Here is a 21,342-nt window from a genome sequence, read left to right as displayed (position 1 = left end):
GGCGGGTTGAAGAAAACAGTGTGCAAATAATGCCTACAAGGTCAACGTATACACTACTACAGCGGTGGATACGGATTACGTAAAATATATGAATGCTGCTTGAAAAAAAGTAACTCAAGTGGTTTTTCTAGAGACGATAATATTATCAATATTTAGACAAAATGTGAACAAGGTCACACAGCTCGATGGCGGGTTGAAGAAAACAGTGTGCAAATAATGCCTACAAGGTCAACGTATACACTACTACAGCGGTGGATACGGATTACGTAAAATATATGAATGCTGCTTGAAAAAAAGTAACTCAAGTGGTTTTTCTAGAGACGATAATATTATCAATATTTAGACAAAATGTGAACAAGCTCACACAGCTCGATGGCGGGTTGAAGAAAACAGTGTGCAAATAATGCCTACAAGGCCAACGTATACACTACTACAGCGGTGGATACGGATTACGTAAAATATATGAATGCTGCTTGAAAAAAGTGACTCCGGTGTTTTTTCTGGAGACGGTAATATTATGGATATTTAGACAGAATGGGAACAAGGTCACACAGCTCGATGGCGGGTTGAAGAAAACAGTGTGCAAATAATGCCTACAAGGCCAACGTATACACTACTACAGCGGTGGATACGGATTACGTAAAATATATGAATGCTGCTTGAAAAAAGTGACTCCGGTGTTTTTTCTGGAGACGGTAATATTATGGATATTTAGACAGAATGGGAACAAGGTCACACAGCTCGATGGCGGGTTGAAGAAAACAGTGTGCAAATAATGCCTACAAGGTCAACGTATACACTACTACAGCGGTGGATACGGATTACGTAAAATATATGAATGCTGCTTGAAAAAAAGTAACTCAAGTGGTTTTTCTAGAGACGATAATATTATCAATATTTAGACAAAATGTGAACAAGGTCACACAGCTCGATGGCGGGTTGAAGAAAACAGTGTGCAAATAATGCCTACAAGGTCAACGTATACACTACTACAGCGGTGGATACGGATTACGTAAAATATATGAATGCTGCTTGAAAAAAAGTAACTCAAGTGGTTTTTCTAGAGACGATAATATTATCAATATTTAGACAAAATGTGAACAAGCTCACACAGCTCGATGGCGGGTTGAAGAAAACACTGTGCAAATAATGCCTACAAGGCCAACGTATACACTACTACAGCGGTGGATACGGATTACGTAAAATATATGAATGCTGCTTGAAAAAAGTGACTCCGGTGTTTTTTCTGGAGACGGTAATATTATGGATATTTAGACAGAATGGGAACAAGGTCACACAGCTCGATGGCGGGTTGAAGAAAACAGTGTGCAAATAATGCCTACAAGGCCAACGTATACACTACTACAGCGGTGGATACGGATTACGTAAAATATATGAATGCTGCTTGAAAAAAGTGACTCCGGTGTTTTTTCTGGAGACGGTAATATTATGGATATTTAGACAGAATGGGAACAAGGTCACACAGCTCGATGGCGGGTTGAAGAAAACAGTGTGCAAATAATGCCTACAGGGCAAATAATGCCTAAAAGGTCAACTTATACACTACTACAGCGGTAGTAAAATAAAAAAAAGTAAAATAAAAAAAAATGAATATTAAAAAAAAAAAATTAAAGTTGGTGCTGCTGAACTACTAGGAGCAGCAGATTAGCACACCAGTCCCACTCCCCAACACTGCTAGACTAATAGCACTGGGCTCTTATAGTAGTAGTAGTAGTAGTAGTAGTAAAACAACAAAAAAATAAATAAAAGCAGTCCTTACAAGGACTACTGTTATTGCAGCAGTCAGCAGATGAGATCAGAAGCAGGACAGCTGCCCACTGCAGCTACATACAGAGCACTGCAGTAGAAGGTAGATTACTAGCCAGCAAAGCTACCTAAGCTTAAATGTCCCTCAAACCCCTGCAGACTTCTGTCCCTCCAATAACAGAGCAGTATCAAAACGATTACTAGCCAGCAAACTTTCAACTGTCCCTGAAATCACTAACAGGCAGCAGCTCTCTCCCTACACTATCTCTTCAGCACACACAGGCAGAGTGAAAAAACGCTGCAGGGCTTCGGTTTTTATAGGGAAGGGGAGTGGTCCAGGGGAGAGCTTCCTGATTGGCTGCCATGTACCTGCTGGTCTGGGGTGAGAGGGCAAAAAAAGCGCCAACAATGGCGAACCCAAAATGGCGAACGTCGCGCGACGTTCGCGAACTTCCGGCGAGCGCGAACACCCGATGTTCGCGCGAACAAGTTCGCCGGCGAACAGTTCGCGACATCTCTATTCCACACTGGCTGCCCTTCTCAATGATGTATCTTATTGTGTACATTCAACCTGCTATCAGCCCAGCGCCTCAAAATCCTCCACACCACATTCACTTTAGGCAGCGTAGCAGAGGGCAGCAGAAACAGAGAGGCAGATGTAAGAGAGGAAAAGGTATGGGAAAGGCATGAATTGCTAAAATGTTTAAAATAAGGAAAGATGGAAAAAAAGACTTGTGAGAAAGAAGTGGAGAGAAAATTAAATAGCTGTGGCAAAGGGAAAATGGGATGGAGGGTAATAACATTAAAAAGGGCAAGGAATGGAAATAAAATTGGATAAAGGTATAATAGATAAATAGTGGCCAGTCAGCCAGATAGCAGTAAAAAATGTGTGGGCCTGGCCTTCATGTGCCCCTCCGACCCAGACAAGATCCCCACCTGCGCTCTGCTGCCGCTCCCTCCTGCCCTCCTCAATAGTGGCAAAAGTATGTGTAAGGTGTGGGGGCTGGTGACGGGTGAGTGGATGGGCCATAGGGGCCCCAGAGGGGGTGTGGGGCCCCTGGGGTAGCAGCCCTAGTGGGCCTCACACACCCCAGTCCGACATCAGTAGAGGAGAAACATAGAGGAAGGGGGCAGAAAAAATCACTGAGCTGTTTACTGCACTTTCTGCACTTTATCATGTTCTTTATCATGTTCTTACTACTATCATATCACAATGATACACCCATCATGTCTGATGTTTAGCATTATTTACATAAAGGGATCCTGTCATCGGAAAACATGTTTTTTTCAAAACGCACCAGTTAATAGTGCTACTCCAGCAGACTTCTGCACTGAAATCCATTTCTCAAAAGAACAAACAGATTTTTTTATATTAAATTTTGAAATCTGTCAGCCTTACATCTGTAGGCTGTACATCGGAAATCCAGGTTCTGGAAGGTTCTGTGTCAAAAAAATGATTTGGGAATATGAAATTTTATTACATACACTGCGCATCAGAAACTAAAATTTGCAATCATTATCCTACAGTTGTAGGAGGGGCAAAGTGTCCGTAAAGGCAAGATGTTTCACTTTGTGAACATTTATTCGCATTGTGAAAAAAACAGGGCCGGAACTAGGGGTAGGCAGAAGAGGCACATGCCTAAGGCGCAATGAAGTGGGGGCGCCAAGCATGTACTTCTTGCGCGTAAAACTGGTCAGGATCCTTTCTCTCCCCCCGGCACTCTCCAGTGCAGCTTTGTGCGCACTCTCCCCCTCCAAGAGTAAAAAAACCAGGCGCGCATGAGCAGTACTGGATGCGCGCGTGCGAATTTTCCGGATGCTTGCACATGCACAGGCAGGCCGGGTTGCCTTGGCCCGCGCCTGCAAAAAAATTGCAAAAGATTTTGCACTAGCAACCAATATTACATTTCCCCCTTAGTATGTTATAGAATAGCTAATTTTGAGCATTATATTTTTTAATTATTTGCCTTCATCTCATGACTCTTTATAGCTTTCAAATGCTCTGTAAGGCTACAAAAGTATTGTTATTCATTTTCCAGTATCTTATTCATATCAATGTATGGTTGCTATGGCAATGTGGACACTAGCAACCAGCTTCCTGAAATTGCAACTTGGAGAGCTGCTGAATAAAAAGCTCAATAATTCAAAAACCACAAAATGCAATTGCAAATTGTCTCAGAATATCACTCTTTGCATCATACTAAAAGTTAATTTAAAATTAACAACCCCTTTAATTAGCAATGCTGTTGTAAAATATTTATAGGGCAGATGTACTGTATATTTACACACTTACCAAAACTAAGTATTTTATTGTTTTTAGTCACGAGCATAAAAAAGTTCATTGAGATGCCAAATAAGGGCTGCAATTGGCCATTTGATAGTCCCATATGTGGGTTTTTTGCCAAAAAAGGTTGAACTTGATGGACATGTGTCTTTTTTCAACCTTACTTACTATGTTACTATGTTATTATGTTACTGGCAGCCCCAGGAGTCTCTGTTTGGCAGTACACCTGGGTTTTATGAAACCAAAACTTGCCTCCAAACCAGGAATTCAAAAATAGGCCCCTGCTTTGAGGACACTGGGAGCAACATCCAAGGGGTTGGGGAGCAACATGTTGCTCGTGAGCTACTGGTCGGGGACCACTGCTCTAACTATTAACTGTAAGTGGTTTTCTATAGGAAGTATTTTTAAAAGTCTTCATTGTTCATCATTTCATTATCTAAAATAGCTATAATATTTTATAAAGTAATGAACACAAATATTGTTTTTTTAGAAACTAGAAGTTCATTGTTGTATAATAAGGTAATTGGGATATAATGTGCTGTCACACAGAAATAAAAAATGTCTCAAGGAAAGAAATTCTCACCCAAAGCAATGCAAACTCATTTTCACTGTAAAGGTTGAGACATTGTTACCTGGCTATTATTTCCAGCATATCAAAAATGTTATTAGAATATTCCATTAATCAACTGATCTAGCACTTCTTCTCACCATCCTCAAGTACAGAATAGGGGGCCCATTCAGTTCGAGTGAAGGAATAGAAGAAAAAATACTTCGAATTTCGAAGTGTTTTTTTGGCTACTTCGACCATCGAATGGGCTACTTCAACCTTCGACTACGACTTCAACTTCGAATCGAATGATTCGAACTAAAAATCGTTCGACTATTCGACCATTCGATAGTCGAAGTACTGTCTCTTTAAGAAAAAACTTCGACCCCCTAGTTCGCCAACTAAAAGCTACCGAAGTCAATGTTAGCCTATGGGGAAGGTCCCCATAGGCTTGGCTATCTTTTTTTGGTCGAAGGATAATCCTTCGATCGATGGATTAAAATCCTTCGAATCGTTTGATTCGAAGGATTTAATCGTTCAATCGAACGATTATTCCTTCGATCGTTCCATCGAACTATTTGCGCAAAATCCTTCGACTTCGATATTCGAAGTCGAAGGATTTTAATTCCCCAGTCGAATATCGAGGGTTAATTAACCCTCGATATTCGACCCTTAATACATCTGCCCCTTAAAGTCAAGACGTAACAAACAGATGAAGTTCTGCAACATCTAGTAACCCAAGGTTAATATTATACATATCAATTAAGTACTCAGCTGTCCTAGTGTTTTTAGGCCAAATAATTAAGCTTAATTTACACTATAGCACATGAACCACAATTACTGTATATATCAAAGTCATTTCTGGCAGAAAAGCAAAAATTGTACACCGCCTGTGATCAGGAATGTTTTTTTTAATTGTAATGGATAATTAATGTAATGAAATACTCTTGTGGTTACTAATAACATATTCACACAGGTAGAAACAACATCCCACAGCAAATCACAGCATAGCATATATTTCAGTGAAAAAAAGTGCAATAATCAACTAGTGAGATTTCCCTTCACTTCTTTGGGGGCAACATTTAAAAAAAAACAAAACAGAATGACTATGCAAAAGAAATACACTCCTTACACGGGGAGGACGGTAACATTAAATGCCTTGTTATGACATTCCATAAATAGCTAAAAGATTACAGCATCTTGAAGTAGACACTAGAACAATTAAACAGTTAAGCCAAGAAAACACTTGGGGATTCAAGGTAAGGACCAACCAGTTAAATCTGTGAAAAAGCACAACAATGTTGTGGCCACAAACATAGTTATAAAACTGAACATCTGCATCATTGCAAAACAGTTATTTTCAGATACTACATATCCAGTATTTTATTATGGAATACCTTATATGGATTCTAATATCCATCGTAATAACAGGAGGGCATTTGCCCATACAGCCTCTTCGATTAAATAATGTTACAAACAATTCTATTAGGATTATTTTATTTTTAAATATTTTTTTAGGAGCATTAAGCAGTGATACAAATTACAGACAAAGGCATACCAGATAATGGAACTAGTGCCTTTACTATTTTACATAATATTACTGTACTATTGCAATTTTAAAATGATTTAGTTCTTCCCCTTTGAGTAGAAATAGATATATATTTGGTTATGATAAAATAAAATATGCCATAATTCTGGGACATTTCCAGAAAATAATTTTACATACCTAGATGAACTTTGTCTTAAGGAGTCTAAAACATTTAAACCACAAAATTAAAATCCCAGTAGGATTGTTAAGCAATCAACATATGCTTGTTTGTTGTAGCTCATCAAGTACAACATACCATCAAATCCATCAAAATTTAGGGACAGAACATGAAGGACTTCTAGCAGAAATCTTTTCACATTGACTTGTGTCTGTCCCATAATATCATAATTAACAGGACTCCGAAACTCACCTCCATCAGTTAAGGACCACTGCAGCAACAGGCAGGTTATGAGATAATTCTTTAATAATCCCATGGTATTCTTTTTCAATTGTGTTTCATCCAATAACCTCCAATGTACAGCAGTGTAGAAGAAACAAGCAATGTTCTGATTGATGTATCCTACAGGGGCTTTTATGTTGAGTTATTCTGGGTGAAGGACAACCCTTATATTTGATTGCTTTCAGTTTACGCCCTTTATCATTCCTATTAAGTGTTTGCTCTCTTTAGATGATTGAGACAATTAGCTAAAATTTTTAAGATGTTCACTGTACAAGGAGCTATGATACATAGTACAAGTATGCAATTAAACAAATAACTATTAAAAGAAATACAAAATTGGACATAGCTATATACTGTATATGTGTAAATATGTAATGGGATGGCTAAAAGCAGGACAAGACACTCAGTTGCACCTATGTTTTAAACCAAATATGAGTATCACTTCAAAGGAATTTTATATAGTATAGATAGCAAATACATATCACTAAAAAACATCTGTATGTTTCATATGAAGGAAAATCAAAGTGAGAAGTCGCAGTTATAAAAAAGTAAATAAAATGACAGAAAATCTGTAAACTCCAACTCCACCTTCATTAAGGAAAAAAAGAGCAAAATGAATAAAAGCTTTCAAAATGAAAAATTCATTTTCATAGCTACTCAAGTACAATGAGTACTCCTGTACTCCCTTGGGAATTGTTAAGGTGTGGGCACAGAATCAAGTGCAATATATTGGGTAAGGCTTTAGGTACTTATTTGCTACATTGATGAGCTTAAAGTTTTAGTACAGCTTTAAGTTAACTTTTAGTATGTTCTAGAATGGTCAATTCTAAGCAACATTTCTATAGAGAAACCATAGAAATTAATTATTTTTTGGGTTGACATTGTTCTTGTTTTTGATTAAATTCATTGTTACTGTCTAGTGATGAGTGAATTTTTTTGGCAGCCACGGATTCTCAGCGAAATTCCAAATTTCGCCATGGGTGAAATTTTCACGAAACTGTGGCAAAAATTCACTGCGGAAAAATTGAATGTGACAAAAAAGTCGCAGAGACAAAAAAATAAAGCACCCATTGACTTCAATGAGTTTTGCAGATTTTTTGCCATTTCACTTTATTGAAAAATTTGCGTACGGGATAGTATTGCTCATCACTATTACTGTCATTATGAACTTCAGATTCAAGGTAACTCCTATGGGAAATTGACCAATTCTGTATTTGGTCTCTCTAAATATTAAATATTAAGTGGTTTCCTATAGAGTATTTCTAAAAGTTTCCATTGTTCATTATTTCATTATCTAAAATAGCTATAATATTTTATAAAGTAGTGAACACAAATATTGTTTTTGTAGAAACTAGAACTTCCTTGTTGTATAATAAGGAAATTTCCAAATAATGTGCAGTCACACAGAAATAAAAAATGTCTCAAGGAAAGAAAGTCTCACCCAAAGCAATGTTAACTAATTTTCAATGTAAAGGTTGTGAGACTTTTTAACCTGGCTATTATTTGTAGCATATCAAAAATGTTATTAGAATATTCCATTAATCAACTGATTTAGCACTTCTTCTCACCTGTACTACTTTATATAATATTCCTGTACTGCTTTAAATTAGTGAATTTAAGTAATTTGAAAATGTATGCAACCAACAATTAGAATGTGTTATTGCTTGATCCATTTTACATGATTTAGTTCTTTCACTTTGAGTAGAAATAGAAATATATTTTGCTATGATAAAATAAAATATGCCATAATTCTGGGACATTTCCAGAAAAGGGAACATTACAAACCTAAAATCATTTTGTCTTAAGGCTTCTAAAACATTTAAAAAACAAAAATAAAACCCCAATAAGATTGTTTAGCAATCAACATATGCTTGTTTGTTGTAGCTCATCAAGTACAACATACTTTTATTTGTTTTTGCAAAGAATAGGCAAATCCATCAACTGCTTGGGACAGAGCATGAAGGACTGGATATTTATTCAGAATTATTAAAAATATGCTGATATAAAGTTTTTTAAAAAAGATTGACACATTGACCAAAGAAGATAGAGATTAATTCCTAAAGGGTAGTGGAGTTTAACTTTTCAATAATAGCATTTAGTGGTTACCATTCTTTTTCTTCAATAAAAGCCATAACTGGTAAATTTGGTACAATTGCAGAAAGATTTAATTTACCTACCATTACTTGTTTCATTTCAGTTCTATAATTAAACCACAATATCTTTGTTGTAACCCTGATGAAGTGCCGAAAATGGTCATAAGACATTTCAGGTAGCTCCGTTAGGCAGCACTGCTAACCCTTAAACCCTTGTGTTAAGTAATAATGGGCCAGATTTAATCCAATGAGAAAATCTTATCTTGTAATGTAAATCCAGATTTTTCCATAAATCATATAATGTAGGGGTTGTTTCAATTCAATAAAATACATAATAAAATATAAAAGGTAAAATATAAAATATATCTCCTAATTCAATTCCAAATTTCCCCATAAATTTCAATAGAGTTTTCTTTTCACACTGACTTGCATATGGCCCATATTATCATAATTAACAGAACTCCAAAACTCACCTCCATCAGTTAAGGACCATTGCAACAACAGGCAGGTTATAAGATAATTCTTTAATAATCCCATGGTATTCTTTTTCAGTCGTGTTTCATCCAATAACCTCCAATGTACAGTAGTGTAGAAGAAACAGCAATATTCTGATTGACTTATCCTACAGGGGCTTTTATGCTGAGTTACTCTGGGTGAAGGACAACCCTTATATATATAATTGCTTTCAGTTTACACCCTTTATCATTCCTGTTAAGTGTTTGCTCTCTTTAGATGATTGAGACAATTAGCTAAAATTTTTAAGATTTTCACTGTACAAGAAACCATGACACATAGTACAAGTATGCAATTAAAAAGTAACTATTAAAAGAAATACAAAATTGGACATAACCCTATATTGTATGCGTATAAATATGTAATGGGATAGCTAAAAGCAGTTGTACCTATGTTTTAAACCAAATTTGAGTATCATATCAAAGGACATGTATCTAGAATAGATAGCAAATAGTGATGGGCGAATCTGTCCCGTTTCACAGAATAATTTGCGAAACTCCGAAGAAATTAGTGAAGCGGAGATAAATTCGTGAAGCGCATTGAAGTCAATGGGCTTCTGAATAATTTTGATGTATGAAAAAAATTTTCCACAGCATATTTTCACCTCAGTTTTGCAAAAACATTCAACGGTGGCAAAATGTGGAAGTTCGCCAAGAATCCATGCCTTATAGCAAATACATAGCACTAAAAACATCTGTATGTTCGTTATGGAATAAATCAAAGTGAGATGTCTCAGTTATTTGCTTCAAAAAATGAAAAAAGTAAATGACAGAAAACCTGTAAACTTCAACTCCACCTTCATTAGGAAAAAAGAGCAAAATGAATAAAATATTTCAAAATACAAAGCTCATTTTAATAGCTACTCAAGTACAGTGAGTACTCCTGTACTCCCTTTTTTGTGAAGGGGTGTGCACAGAATCAAGTACAATATATTTGGTAAAATGTTAGGTACATATTTGCTACATTGATGAGCTTAAAGTTTTAGTAAAGCTTTAAGTTAACTTTTAATATGTTATAGAATGGTCAACTCTAAGCAACATTTTCATTTATCTTCATTGTAAGTATTTTTACATTTTAACTCCAGCTTTCCAATGGGGGCCATGAACCCCATCTAAAAAGCAAATGTTCTTTAAGGCTACAAATGTATTGTTAGTGCTACTTTTTATTACTCATCTCTTATTCAATTAAATGCATGGTTGCTAGAGTAATTTGGACCTTGGCAACCAGATTTCTGAAATTGCAAACTGGAGAGCTGCTGAATAAAAAAAAAATGACACAAAAACCATAAATAATAAATGAAAACCAATTGCCAATTGTCTCACGATATCACTCTCTATATCATACTTAAAAGGTTATCACAACTCAAAGGTGAACAACCCTTTAATAACATAGAAAAAGGCTATTTATTATTATTATTTATAATTATTATTAGGAGACTAGGAAGATTAGGAGATTTATGCTTTCTTCATTCAATTCTGCATATGCACACAATGCTCTAAAGAGTGAACATTTTCTGGGGCTGTCATTGCCCCCACCTGCCTTAGATCAGGTTTTTGCCGTGGGCTTTTCTGCCTACACCACTATTGCCCTAGTCAATGCTTGTTCTCCTTGTTAAAGGAGAACTATCACGAAAACGGAAATGTAATATTAGCTTCAGCATACTGAAATTAGAAACTTTCTAAATACAATGAATTATCTGCACTATTCCTCTCTCCGCATCTGTTTCTCCTCATTCTGTCTTTATTCTGGAGTTGGGTGTCAGATGATTGATCCAATATATTTTATAGGGGGGCTTCCTTTTGCCTAGAAGATATATTAGATCTCACTCTATAAAAATCATCAAAAATTCTGTCTCTCTACATGCAGAATTTGTGCAAAAGGCAGTTATTTTGTTAAATTTAGTTTGTACTGGAATCAGTTATTTGAGTGAGCTCTAATACATCAGCTGGGAAATGACCCCCCCCCCATAAGATACTGTATATTGGATCATTTATCTGACACCCAACTGCTGCATGAAGACAGAATGAAGAGGAATAGATACTGAGAGAGGAATAGTGAATATAAATTTGATTATTTCAGAAACAATGCAGACATTAATTGGTTGTATTTAGAAAGTGTCTTAATTCAGTATGAGGGAGCTTATATATCATTTTCACGATAGTTCCCCCTTAAACCACCTATTTGACATGGTGTAAGTAATGACATCATTTTAGGCACCATTGCCTTTTTAAGCTTTCCCCTTTAGAACAAAGTATAACTGTAAAAAAAGAGCGCAGGTTGTTATTAGGCAAAAAGTACTTTTGTTTTGTATGTTTTTTTTCACAGTATTTTGTAAACTGTACAGCAAATCCTGTCCTCCATGATTTCAGAAGCTTCCCAAAGACAACAGAAAGCAGAGCAAGGCAAGCCGGGCAGTCGCGGCGCCTGCTTAGCGTGCGCATGCGCGAGTTTGCTTCCATGCGCAGAGGCGGAAAAGATGCTATAATAAGCAGAGAGTCGGGCAGAGAAGGGAACCGGACTTGGGGTAGGCGACAGAGGACGTACGTGCCCGGCTTTGCACCCTAGGCATGTGCCTACTCTGCCTACCCCTAGTTCGGGTCCTGATAGAAAGTATGTAAGTAATGTTTATTATCATTAGATGATGATGGTGAAGTGAATTTCTTCACTTATTGGGCTTGTTATGCAGAGGAGGAAAAGAATTTAGAGCATAATTTCTCTAAAATGTTTTCATTTCCAAATAATCCTGTTAAAAATTGGGATACTTTGCCAATAGGGATGTCGCGGACTGTTCGCCCGCGAACTAATTCGCGCGAACATCGGCTGTTCGCGTCCGCCGAATGTTCGCGAACGTCGCGCGACGTTCGCCAATTTGGGTTCGCCTTAGCTGGCGCTTATTTTTGACCTCTCACCCCAGACCAGCAGATACATGGCAGCCAATCAGGAAGCTCTCCCTCCTGGACCACCCCCACACTCCCTGGACCACTCCCCTTCCATATATAAACTGAAGCCCTGCAGCGTTTTTTCATTCTGCCTGTGTGTGCTTGGAAGAGCTAGTGTAGGGAGAGAGCTGTTTAGTGATTTGAGGGACAGTTGATAGTAACTTTGCTGGCTAGTAATCTACTTGATACTGCTCTGTATTGTAGGGACAGAACTCTGCAGGGATTTGAGGGACATTTTAGGTTAGGTAGCTTCGCTGGCTAGTAATCTACCTTCTACTGCAGTGCTCTGTATGTAGCTGCTGTGGGCAGCTGTCCTGCTGCTGATCTCTCATCTGCTGACTGCTGCCTGTAACCCAATATTCCTTGTAAGGACTGCTTTTATTTTCTTTTTTGTTTTTTTTACTTTGCTACTGTAAGAGCCCAGTGCTATTAGTCTAGCTGTGTTGGGGAGTGGGACTGGTGTGCTGCTCCTAGTAGTTCAGCACCAACCAGAGTAATTTGTTTTTTTTAATATATATATATATTTTTTTATTTTACTTATCTTACTGATCTTTAACGTGTCCAGTGCTGTTTGCTGTTCTTCATAGTAGTGCACCAATAGTAGTGCACTTGCAGGCATTGTTTGCCCAGTGTGTTCTTCAAACAACTGCCACCTAGCTGTGTGAGCTTTTTCACATTCTGTCTAAATATCAATAATAATACCGTCTCCAGAAACACCACCTGAGTGACGTTTTTCAAGCAGCAATAATATATTCCGTATCCACTGCTGTAGTGTATACGTTGACCTTGCAGGCATTGTTTGCCCAGTGTGTTCTTCAAACAACTGCCACCTAGCTGTGTGAGCTTTTTCACATTCTGTCTAAATATCAATAATAATACCGTCTCCAGAAACACCACCTGAGTGACGTTTTTCAAGCAGCAATAATATATTCCGTATCCACTGCTGTAGTGTATACGTTGACCTTGCAGGCATTGTTTGCCTAGTGTGTTCTTCAAACAACTGCCACCTAGCTGTGTGAGCTTTTTCACATTCTGTCTAAATATCAATAATAATACCGTCTCCAGAAACACCACCTGAGTGACGTTTTTCAAGCAGCAATAATATATTCCGTATCCACTGCTGTAGTGTATACGTTGACCTTGCAGGCATTGTTTGCCCAGTGTGTTCTTCAAACAACTGCCACCTAGCTGTGTGAGCTTTTTCACATTCTGTCTAAATATCAATAATAATACCGTCTCCAGAAACATCACCTGAGTTGTTGTTGTTGTTTTAAAAAAAATGCCAGGCAAAGGCAGGCCGCCACGCAGAGGCACTAGGGGCCGTGCTGCTATGCTATCCTGTGGCCCTAGGAAATTGCCCAGTTTTACAAAGGCAATTACCCTGAACTCCCAAAATGCTGAAGAGGTAGTTGACTGGCTTACACAGCACACCCCATCCTCTACCGTTTCTAACTTTGCCACAACATCCTCATCCTCCTCTGCTAACGTAACAACATCCTCATCCATCCTCCCCACGTAACACTTCCTCCACCACCGGCGCCCCTTCTTCACTGGAGTCAGAGGAGTTATTTACACATGAGTTTCTTGAACTGAGTGATGCGCAACCATTATTGGCAGAAGAAGATGAAGGAGATGAGGACGTTACACCAGATATAATTCTGGCAGACAACACAACAGAGATGGACATAATGAGTGATGAGGAGGTCCCCGCTGCTGCTTCCTTCTGTGAGCTGTTAGAAGAAATTGATGCATCTGAGGAGAATGATGATGAGGAGATTGATGTTTTGTGGGTGCCCAGTAGAAGAGAGCAAGAGGAGGATAGTTCAGATGGAGAGACGGAGAGTCAGAGAGGCAGGAGGAGAATAAGACTTAGAAGAAGCAGGGAGGACAGCTCGCAGGGAACAGTAGGGCAACAACATGTATCGGCACCTGTGGTCAGCCGGCCAACGCACCCGCCATTAGGGATGTAGCGAACTGTTCGCCCGCAAACTAGTTCGCGCGAACTTCGACCGTTCGCGTCCGCCGAATGTTCGCGAACGTTTGGGAACGTTCGCATTTTGAGTTCGCGTTCGATCGTTCGATCGTTCGACCATTCGACCATTCGAATTCCTTCGACCGCTAAAAATCGAACGATTTCCATTCGTTCGAACGATTGTAAGCATTCGATCGAATGAAAAGCATTCGATCGAATGGCTTCGATCGTTCGATTCGAATGAAAATCCTTCGATCGAACGATTAAAATCCTTCGATCGTTCGAATCGAACGATTTTAGCGGGTGATCGAAGTTCGCGAACTGTTCGCGAACGTTCGCATTTTTTGCCGGTGTTCGCGAACACCAAATCGGCAGTTCGCTACATCCCTACCCGCCATTGCCGCCAACTTCTACTGTTACCGCCAGATTGCCAGCAGTGTGGGATTTTTTTAATGTGTGTGCCTCTGACAAAAGCGTTGTAATTTGCAATGAGTGCAGTCAGAAACTGAGTCTTGGGAAGCCCAACACCCACATAGGTACAACTTCTATGCGAAGGCACATGAACGGCAAGCACAAAGCACTATGGGAGCAACACCTCAAAGGCAGCAGACAAACTAAAAGCCACCCTCCTTCTGGTCCAGCATCTTACTGCTCTACCTCTGCTGTCCTTGACCCGTCTGAACCACCCTCCACTCAGCCTTCCACCTTGACCACCAGTTCCCAGTCATCTGCCACCAGCCAAGTTTCTGTGAGGGCCATGTTTGAGCGTAAGAAGCTAATGTCTGCGAGTCACCCCCTTGCCCGGCGTCTGACAGCTGGCTTGTCTGCACTCTTAGCCCGCCAGCTTTTACCATACCAGCTGGTGGACTCTGAGGCCTTCCGCAAATTTGTAGCAATTGGGACACCGCAGTGGAAGGTACCCAGCCGCAATTTTTTTTCAAAGAAGGGAATACCACACCTGTACCACCATGTGCAGAGCCAAGTCACCGCATCTCTGTCACTTAGTGTTGGGGCAAAGGTCCATATGACTACTGACGCATGGTCCTCCAAGCATGGTCAGGGCAGGTATGTCACCTACACTGCCCACTGGGTGAACTTGGTTATGGCTGGGAAGCAGGGAATGCGTGGCTCAACAACAACAGTGGAGTTGGTGTCACCGCCACGGATTGCACGTGGTTCTGCCACCACCTCTACTCCTCCTTCGCTCTCTACCTCGTCTTCTTCCTCTGCTTCCTCCTCCTCTGCTGCTGGGTCCTCCTCCTCCACACCTGTGCACCCCCAGCTCCCACTAGGCTATTCGACGTGCCAGGTACGCCGTTGTCATGCTGTCTTGGGGATGACGTGCCTGGAAAGCAGAAACCATACCGGATCTGTACTCCTGTCATCTCTGCAGTCACAGGCCGATCGGTGGCTGACCCCACACCAACTGAAGATCGGAAAAGTGGTGTGTGACAACGGAAGCAATCTGTTGGCAGCACTGAGACTGGGCAATTTAACACATGTGCCCTGCATGGCACATGTTCTGAATTTAATAGTCCAACGTTTTGTCTCGAAGTACCCAGGATTCCAGGACATTCTCAGGCAGTCCAGGAAGGTGTCGGCCCATTTCAGACGTTCCTACACAGCCATGGCACGCCTTGCTGACATTCAGCAGCGGTACAACATGCCAGTCAGGCGTTTAATTTGCGACAGCCAGACTCGCTGGAATTCAACGCTCCTCATGTTTGAACGTCTGCTGCAACAACAAAGAGCCGTCAATGAATTCCTGTTTGAACTGGGTGGTAGGACTGGATCTGCAGAGCTGGGGATTTTTTTCCCCCGTTACTGGGTGCTTATGCGCGATGCCTGCAGGCTCATGCGCCCTTTTGAAGAGGTTACAAACATGGTCAGTCGCACCGAAGGCACCATCAGCGACCTAATACCCTTTGCTTTCTTCCTGGAGCGTGCCGTGCGACGAGTGACAGATGAGGCTGTAGACCAGCGTGACGAGGAGCAGGAAGCGCACGATTTCTGGTCGGAATCACCAGAACGAGCCCAGGCACCTGCTGCAATGCAGGGAGAGGTGTCAGAAGAGGAAGGTGGCTTTGTGGAGGAGGAGGACCAACAGGAGCAGGCTTCCCAGGGGGCTTGTGGTGACCTTTTGGGGACCCCTGGTCTTGTACGTGGCTGGGGGGAGGAGACCGTGGATGATGTAGTCCTTGATAACGAGGAAGCGGAGATGGATACCTCTGCATCCAACCTTGTGAGAATGGGGTCTTTCATGCTGTCATGCCTGTTGAAGGACCCCCGTATCAAGAGGCTTAAGGAGAAGGACCTGTACTGGGTCGCAACGCTACTAGACCCTCGGTACAAGCATAAAGTGGCAGAAATGTTACCAACGTACCACAAGTCCGAAAGGATGCTGCATTTACAAACCAGCCTGCAAAACATGTTGTACAATGCTTTTAAGGGTGATGTCACTTCAGGAACTCATCAACATTCCAGGGGCAGAGGTGCCAGTACTCCTGCCACGAGCGCACCTGCAAGGACAATGCACTTTGGCCACTCTGTAACGTCAGACATGCAAAGGTTTTTCAGTCCAAGGCAGCGCCAGAACCCTTCTGGATCCACCCTCAAAGAACGCCTCGACCGGCAGGTAGCGGACTACCTGGCATTAACTGCAGATATCGACACTCTGAGGAGCGATGAACCCCTGGACTACTGGGTGCGCAGGCTTGATCTGTGGCCAGAGCTGTCACAATTTGCCATGAACCTCTTGTCTTGCCCCACCTCAAGTGTCCTCTCAGAAAGGACCTTCAGTGCAGCAGGAGGGATTGTAACTGAGAAGAGAACTCGCCTAGGTCACAAAAGTGTGGATTACCTGACCTTTATTAAAATGAACGAGGCATGGATCTCGGAGGGTTACTGCACGCCGGAAGACTTGTTCTGACTCCCCATGCAGCTGTCCTTCTCTGCACGCCGCATGACTCCACACACAGCTGTCCTTTAGCGTCCTCCTCCCTCCGCCACCGTTACAAACTAGGGTGCAAACCCTACTGGTTTCATTTTAATCAAAACTTTTTGGACAGGTAAATCCTGAGTTTTTCTGGCCTCTGTGCTTCAGTGGCTGCAACCAAAAAAATATATATTTTCAGCATTTATATGGCATATTTTTTCTGGCCTCTGTGCTTCAGTGGCTGCGACAAATTTTTTTTATATTTTTAGCATTTATATGGCATATTTTTTCTGGCCTCTGTGCTTCAGTGGCTGCGACAAAAAAAAAATAATATTTTCAGCATTTATATGGCATATTTTTTCTGGCCTCTGTGCTTCAGTGGCTGTGACAAAAAAAATTAATATTTTTAGCATTTATATGGCATATTTTTTCTGGCCTCTGTGCTTCAGTGGCTGCGACAAAAAAAAAACAATATTTTCAGCATTTAAATGGCATATTTTTTCTGGCCTCTGTGCTTCAGTGGCTGCGACAAAAAAAATTAATATTTTTAGCATTTATATGGCATATTTTTTCTGGCCTCTGTGCTTCAGTGGCTGCGACAAAAAAAACATAATTTTTCAGGAAAGTACACATGCCTAATTTTTCAGGGTTCTGCAACAGTGGCAAAATCGCATCTTTTATGGTCACCGCAGGTGATCAATAAAGTAGACCAAAACTGGGCCCACACTGCAGAATCAGTGTTTTTTGGTTCACTTCACTGTACATTGAATTACCTCTGCCTGACCGTGCACGTGCGCACAAGCACGGTGACTGCTAAACACACCACTACAGAAATATTGCCACCAACAGGACGAACATCCTGGAGTTGACAAGCAACTAGTAATTAAAAACTATTATTTGCTCACTTGACGGTATCATTCATTAAAGCTCTTTGCGTTTTTTTGCGTTGCAGTAAGCGCCGCGTTTTGTCTTTGCGTGTGAACAGGCTGTAACCTTTACACGACTTGATTGGCATGTAGACGCCGGACGTTTTAAAGCAGTTTATTACACAAGTTTAGAAATGTAGTGTGATTTCTGCCCTTTACAGAACTCTGCAAGGATTTGATGGACATTTTAGGTTAGGTAGCTTTGCTGGCTAGTAATCTACCTTCTACTGCAGTGCTCTGTATGTAGCTGCTGTGGGCAGCTGTCCTACTGCTGATCTCTCATCTGCTGACTGCTGCCTGTAACCCAATAGTCCTTGTAAGGACTGCTTTTATTTTGTTTTTTGTTTTTTTACTTTGCTACTGTAAGAGCCCAGTGCTATTAGTCTAGCTGTGTTGGGGAGTGGGACTGGTGTGCTGCTCCTCCTAGTAGTTCACCACCACCAGCACCAACCAGAGTCAAAATTGTTACAAAGTATCTTATTTGCACCTGTTAGCTGTTCTGAGCTCTCTGCCAAAAGCTAATTAAGTTAGAAACTGTTTTTTTTCTGGCTGTTCAGTTCAGAGAAAAGAGGGACTGGTGTGCTGCTCCTCCTAGTAGTTCACCACTACCAGCACCAACCAGAGTCAAAATTGTTACAAAGTATCTTATTTGCACCTGTTAGCTGTTCTGAGCTCTCTGCCAAAAGCTAATTAAGTTAGAGGGGTTGAGTGGTCAAAAGAGGGACAGTTGGGAGGTATGCAAGTGCCACCTAGCTGTGTGAGCTTTTTCACATTCTGTCTAAATAACAATAATAATTCCGTGTCCGTAAACATCACCTGAGTGATGTTTTTACAGCAGCAATAATATATTCCATATCCACTACTGTATACGTTGCCCTTGCAGGCATTGTTTGCCCAGTCTTTAATCAAGTGCCACCTAGCTGTGTGAGCTTTTTCACATTCCGTGTCCAGAAACATCACCTGAGTGACGTAGTGTGATTTCTGCCCTTTACAGCACAAAACGCAGCGCTGTGTCAACAATGTATTTTTCAGATACATTTTTGCCCTTGATCCCCCTCTGGCATGCCACTGTCCAGGTCATTGCACCCTTTAAACAACTTTAAAATCATTTTTCTGGCCAGAAATGTCTTTTCTAGCTTTTAAAATTCGCCTTCCCATTGAAGTCTATGGGGTTCGCGACGTTCGCGAACCGTTCGCATTTTTGACGCAAGTTCGCGAATATGTTCGCGAACATTTTTTCCGCCGTTCGCTACATCCCTATTTGCCAATTGTTGATGCCCCATTGGAGCAACTTTCTAAAAAGAATGTATTATTAACTGACAAAGTTTTGGTTCTCAAACATTCTATGGACCAATGGATGTAAACAGTTGTGAGAAAACTTTTGCTAGCCGCTGAAGCTCTTTATAGACCCCAAATGTCAGCAGCCAACACTATGACTATATTGGAATTGGAAATCCTGAACAGGCTTTTGATTTTAGAGCTTAAGGCAAACATTAGTTGATCTAATGTTGGCTGAGAGTTTCTCTTTGGAAGTAGCTATAAATTCCAAAAAACTGTTGCTAGTATCACAGCATTATCTCTCTCAGCCAGGGTTACCCTCTGGCTAAAAATTCAAGTGGATGGCCATAAAGAGAGAAACATGTTTTCTTTTCTTGCACACAATGGTAATACATATTGATGTTGACGAAATTGATTGGGAATGGAATATGTATTGCTTTTCATTTGTACTAAGGCTTTTATATTTTTTGGTCTTCTTCTTCCTTTGAATGAGGACTGCATTTGATGGGTATTATTATAGTGAGAGACAGGCCCGGATTTATGGCGAGACCAGCATAAATTAAGGCATGTCCAGCCACCCAGGCACACCAGTAGTGAACTTGATTCTTGAGCAATAGGTGCGACATTTCAGCAACATTCTGCCATTTTGCAAATTTTTCAATGGTTTTGCAAAATTTGTGGTAGAGTGAAACAGGGTAACTGATAAGCACTGATTATAAATGATGACATCACAAAGCATCCCACACCTATGGGCTCTTCCTTGGATGCCTATTTAAAGGCAAATGAAATAGCTGTGTTAAATGGAAGCTATAACCAGAACAATAATATTGACTAATATGTAAAGCCTTGCTTAATCTAAATGAACCATTTTCAATTGGCTCTGTTCTGAAGATAAGAGACCTGCAGACTGCATATTTATTAGACAGTGGCTAAGAGGCTGGTGAAGAGAAGCATGTAGGCATACCTCCCCAGTGTCCTGTTTTTCGAGGGACAGATTTTGACAGCTGAATCCGCAGTCCAAAATTGTTACTGAAATGTCCAAACTTTCTCTTTGATCTCCTGCACTGAACAGCCAGACAAATAGTGTTTCTGAGATGTAATGAAATAAGAGGCTTTTGGCAGAGCCCAGAATATGTGGCAGCTGCACTTAGATATATTTGTAACAATTTAAGATAAGCAAAGATACAATTGTAACTATTTCAGATAAGCAGGTCTCTTGGGGAAACTGTGACTTGCGGCTAAAAGGGATTTTCACATTTTAACACATAAAACCTGACCCCAAAACCCCCAGAATGTTCTCAAACTTTCAATAGCCTGCCAAATTTTGTAAAAAGGATGTGTTATGTCAGGGGTGTGGCTATAAAGTGGGAGTGGTCAAAAAATATTTTTGTGTGTCTTTCTGTTTTCCAAATGTTGGCATGTGTAAGCACAACCCACTTTCCGCTACCTTTCTGCTTCATATCTTGGGTATTATTCAGATGTGCAAGGTATGGAGCAGTGCGCATCAGAACCTTCTTCTTACAGGGTCAGGCCTAGCTTTGCTTTCTAACACTGCACTCATCACTGAGAGCTGGATTTTTCTTGCTCCTCTTAGTGCTCTTGCACTTGTACCTCAGAAAAAATACCCCCTGTAGAAATATAGATACAGCCCATCTATAGTATATATGTAAGGATATGAAAGCTCCCTGGTGATGTCCCGTCGGCGAGTCAGTGTGCGCACACCCACGCTTTGCTGGAAGCTCTGTTAAGCCTGACATACTGTATATATGTATGAGTGTATAGCATACAGCACCAACACATGGTAGGTCTCACAGTGCCTGGGGTGTACAACTAGAACAAAGCCAGGATTCTTGTCTTGATGGCATATGGCCAGAGATGATACGGCTGCATCAACCATGCCGACTGGTAGCGAGACAGGCTCTTGACGGGCAGGTGTCTTGCAGGAGTGGTTACACTTGACCACCCGAACCCTAGCTGTTGGGTGGCTGGCATGTCAAGTAACCCCCCAAGATTATATTATGCAGGCCTGCTTATTGTAGCTTCCCTTTATGTGCCGGGGGTAGAGATAGGTTTACTATGTTTATATATTTAAGTTGATCA

The 21,342-nt window shown here is 40.6% G+C and overlaps 1 protein-coding gene across 1 annotated transcript in view; it reads right to left on the bottom strand.

The window, feature by feature from the left end:
- The window catches only part of LOC108698943 (mucin-2), a 36,225-nt gene extending 15,086 nt beyond the window's left edge, over positions 1–21,139 (bottom strand). The window contains exons 1-2 of the mRNA XM_041573920.1: positions 21,035–21,139; positions 6,443–6,575 (exon numbers count right to left, since the gene is read on the bottom strand). Of these exons, the coding sequence (XP_041429854.1) occupies positions 6,443–6,575; positions 21,035–21,139 (238 nt within the window). The remainder of the gene's footprint in view (positions 1–6,442; positions 6,576–21,034) is intronic.
- Positions 21,140–21,342: the final 203 nt, after the last annotated feature.

The sequence above is a fragment of the Xenopus laevis genome, chromosome 8L (genome assembly GCF_017654675.1).
Source record: "Xenopus laevis strain J_2021 chromosome 8L, Xenopus_laevis_v10.1, whole genome shotgun sequence".
NCBI lineage: Eukaryota > Metazoa > Chordata > Amphibia > Anura > Pipidae > Xenopus > Xenopus laevis.
Note: the sequence above shows the minus strand (reverse complement) of the source record. Positions and strands in the feature narration are given on the sequence as shown.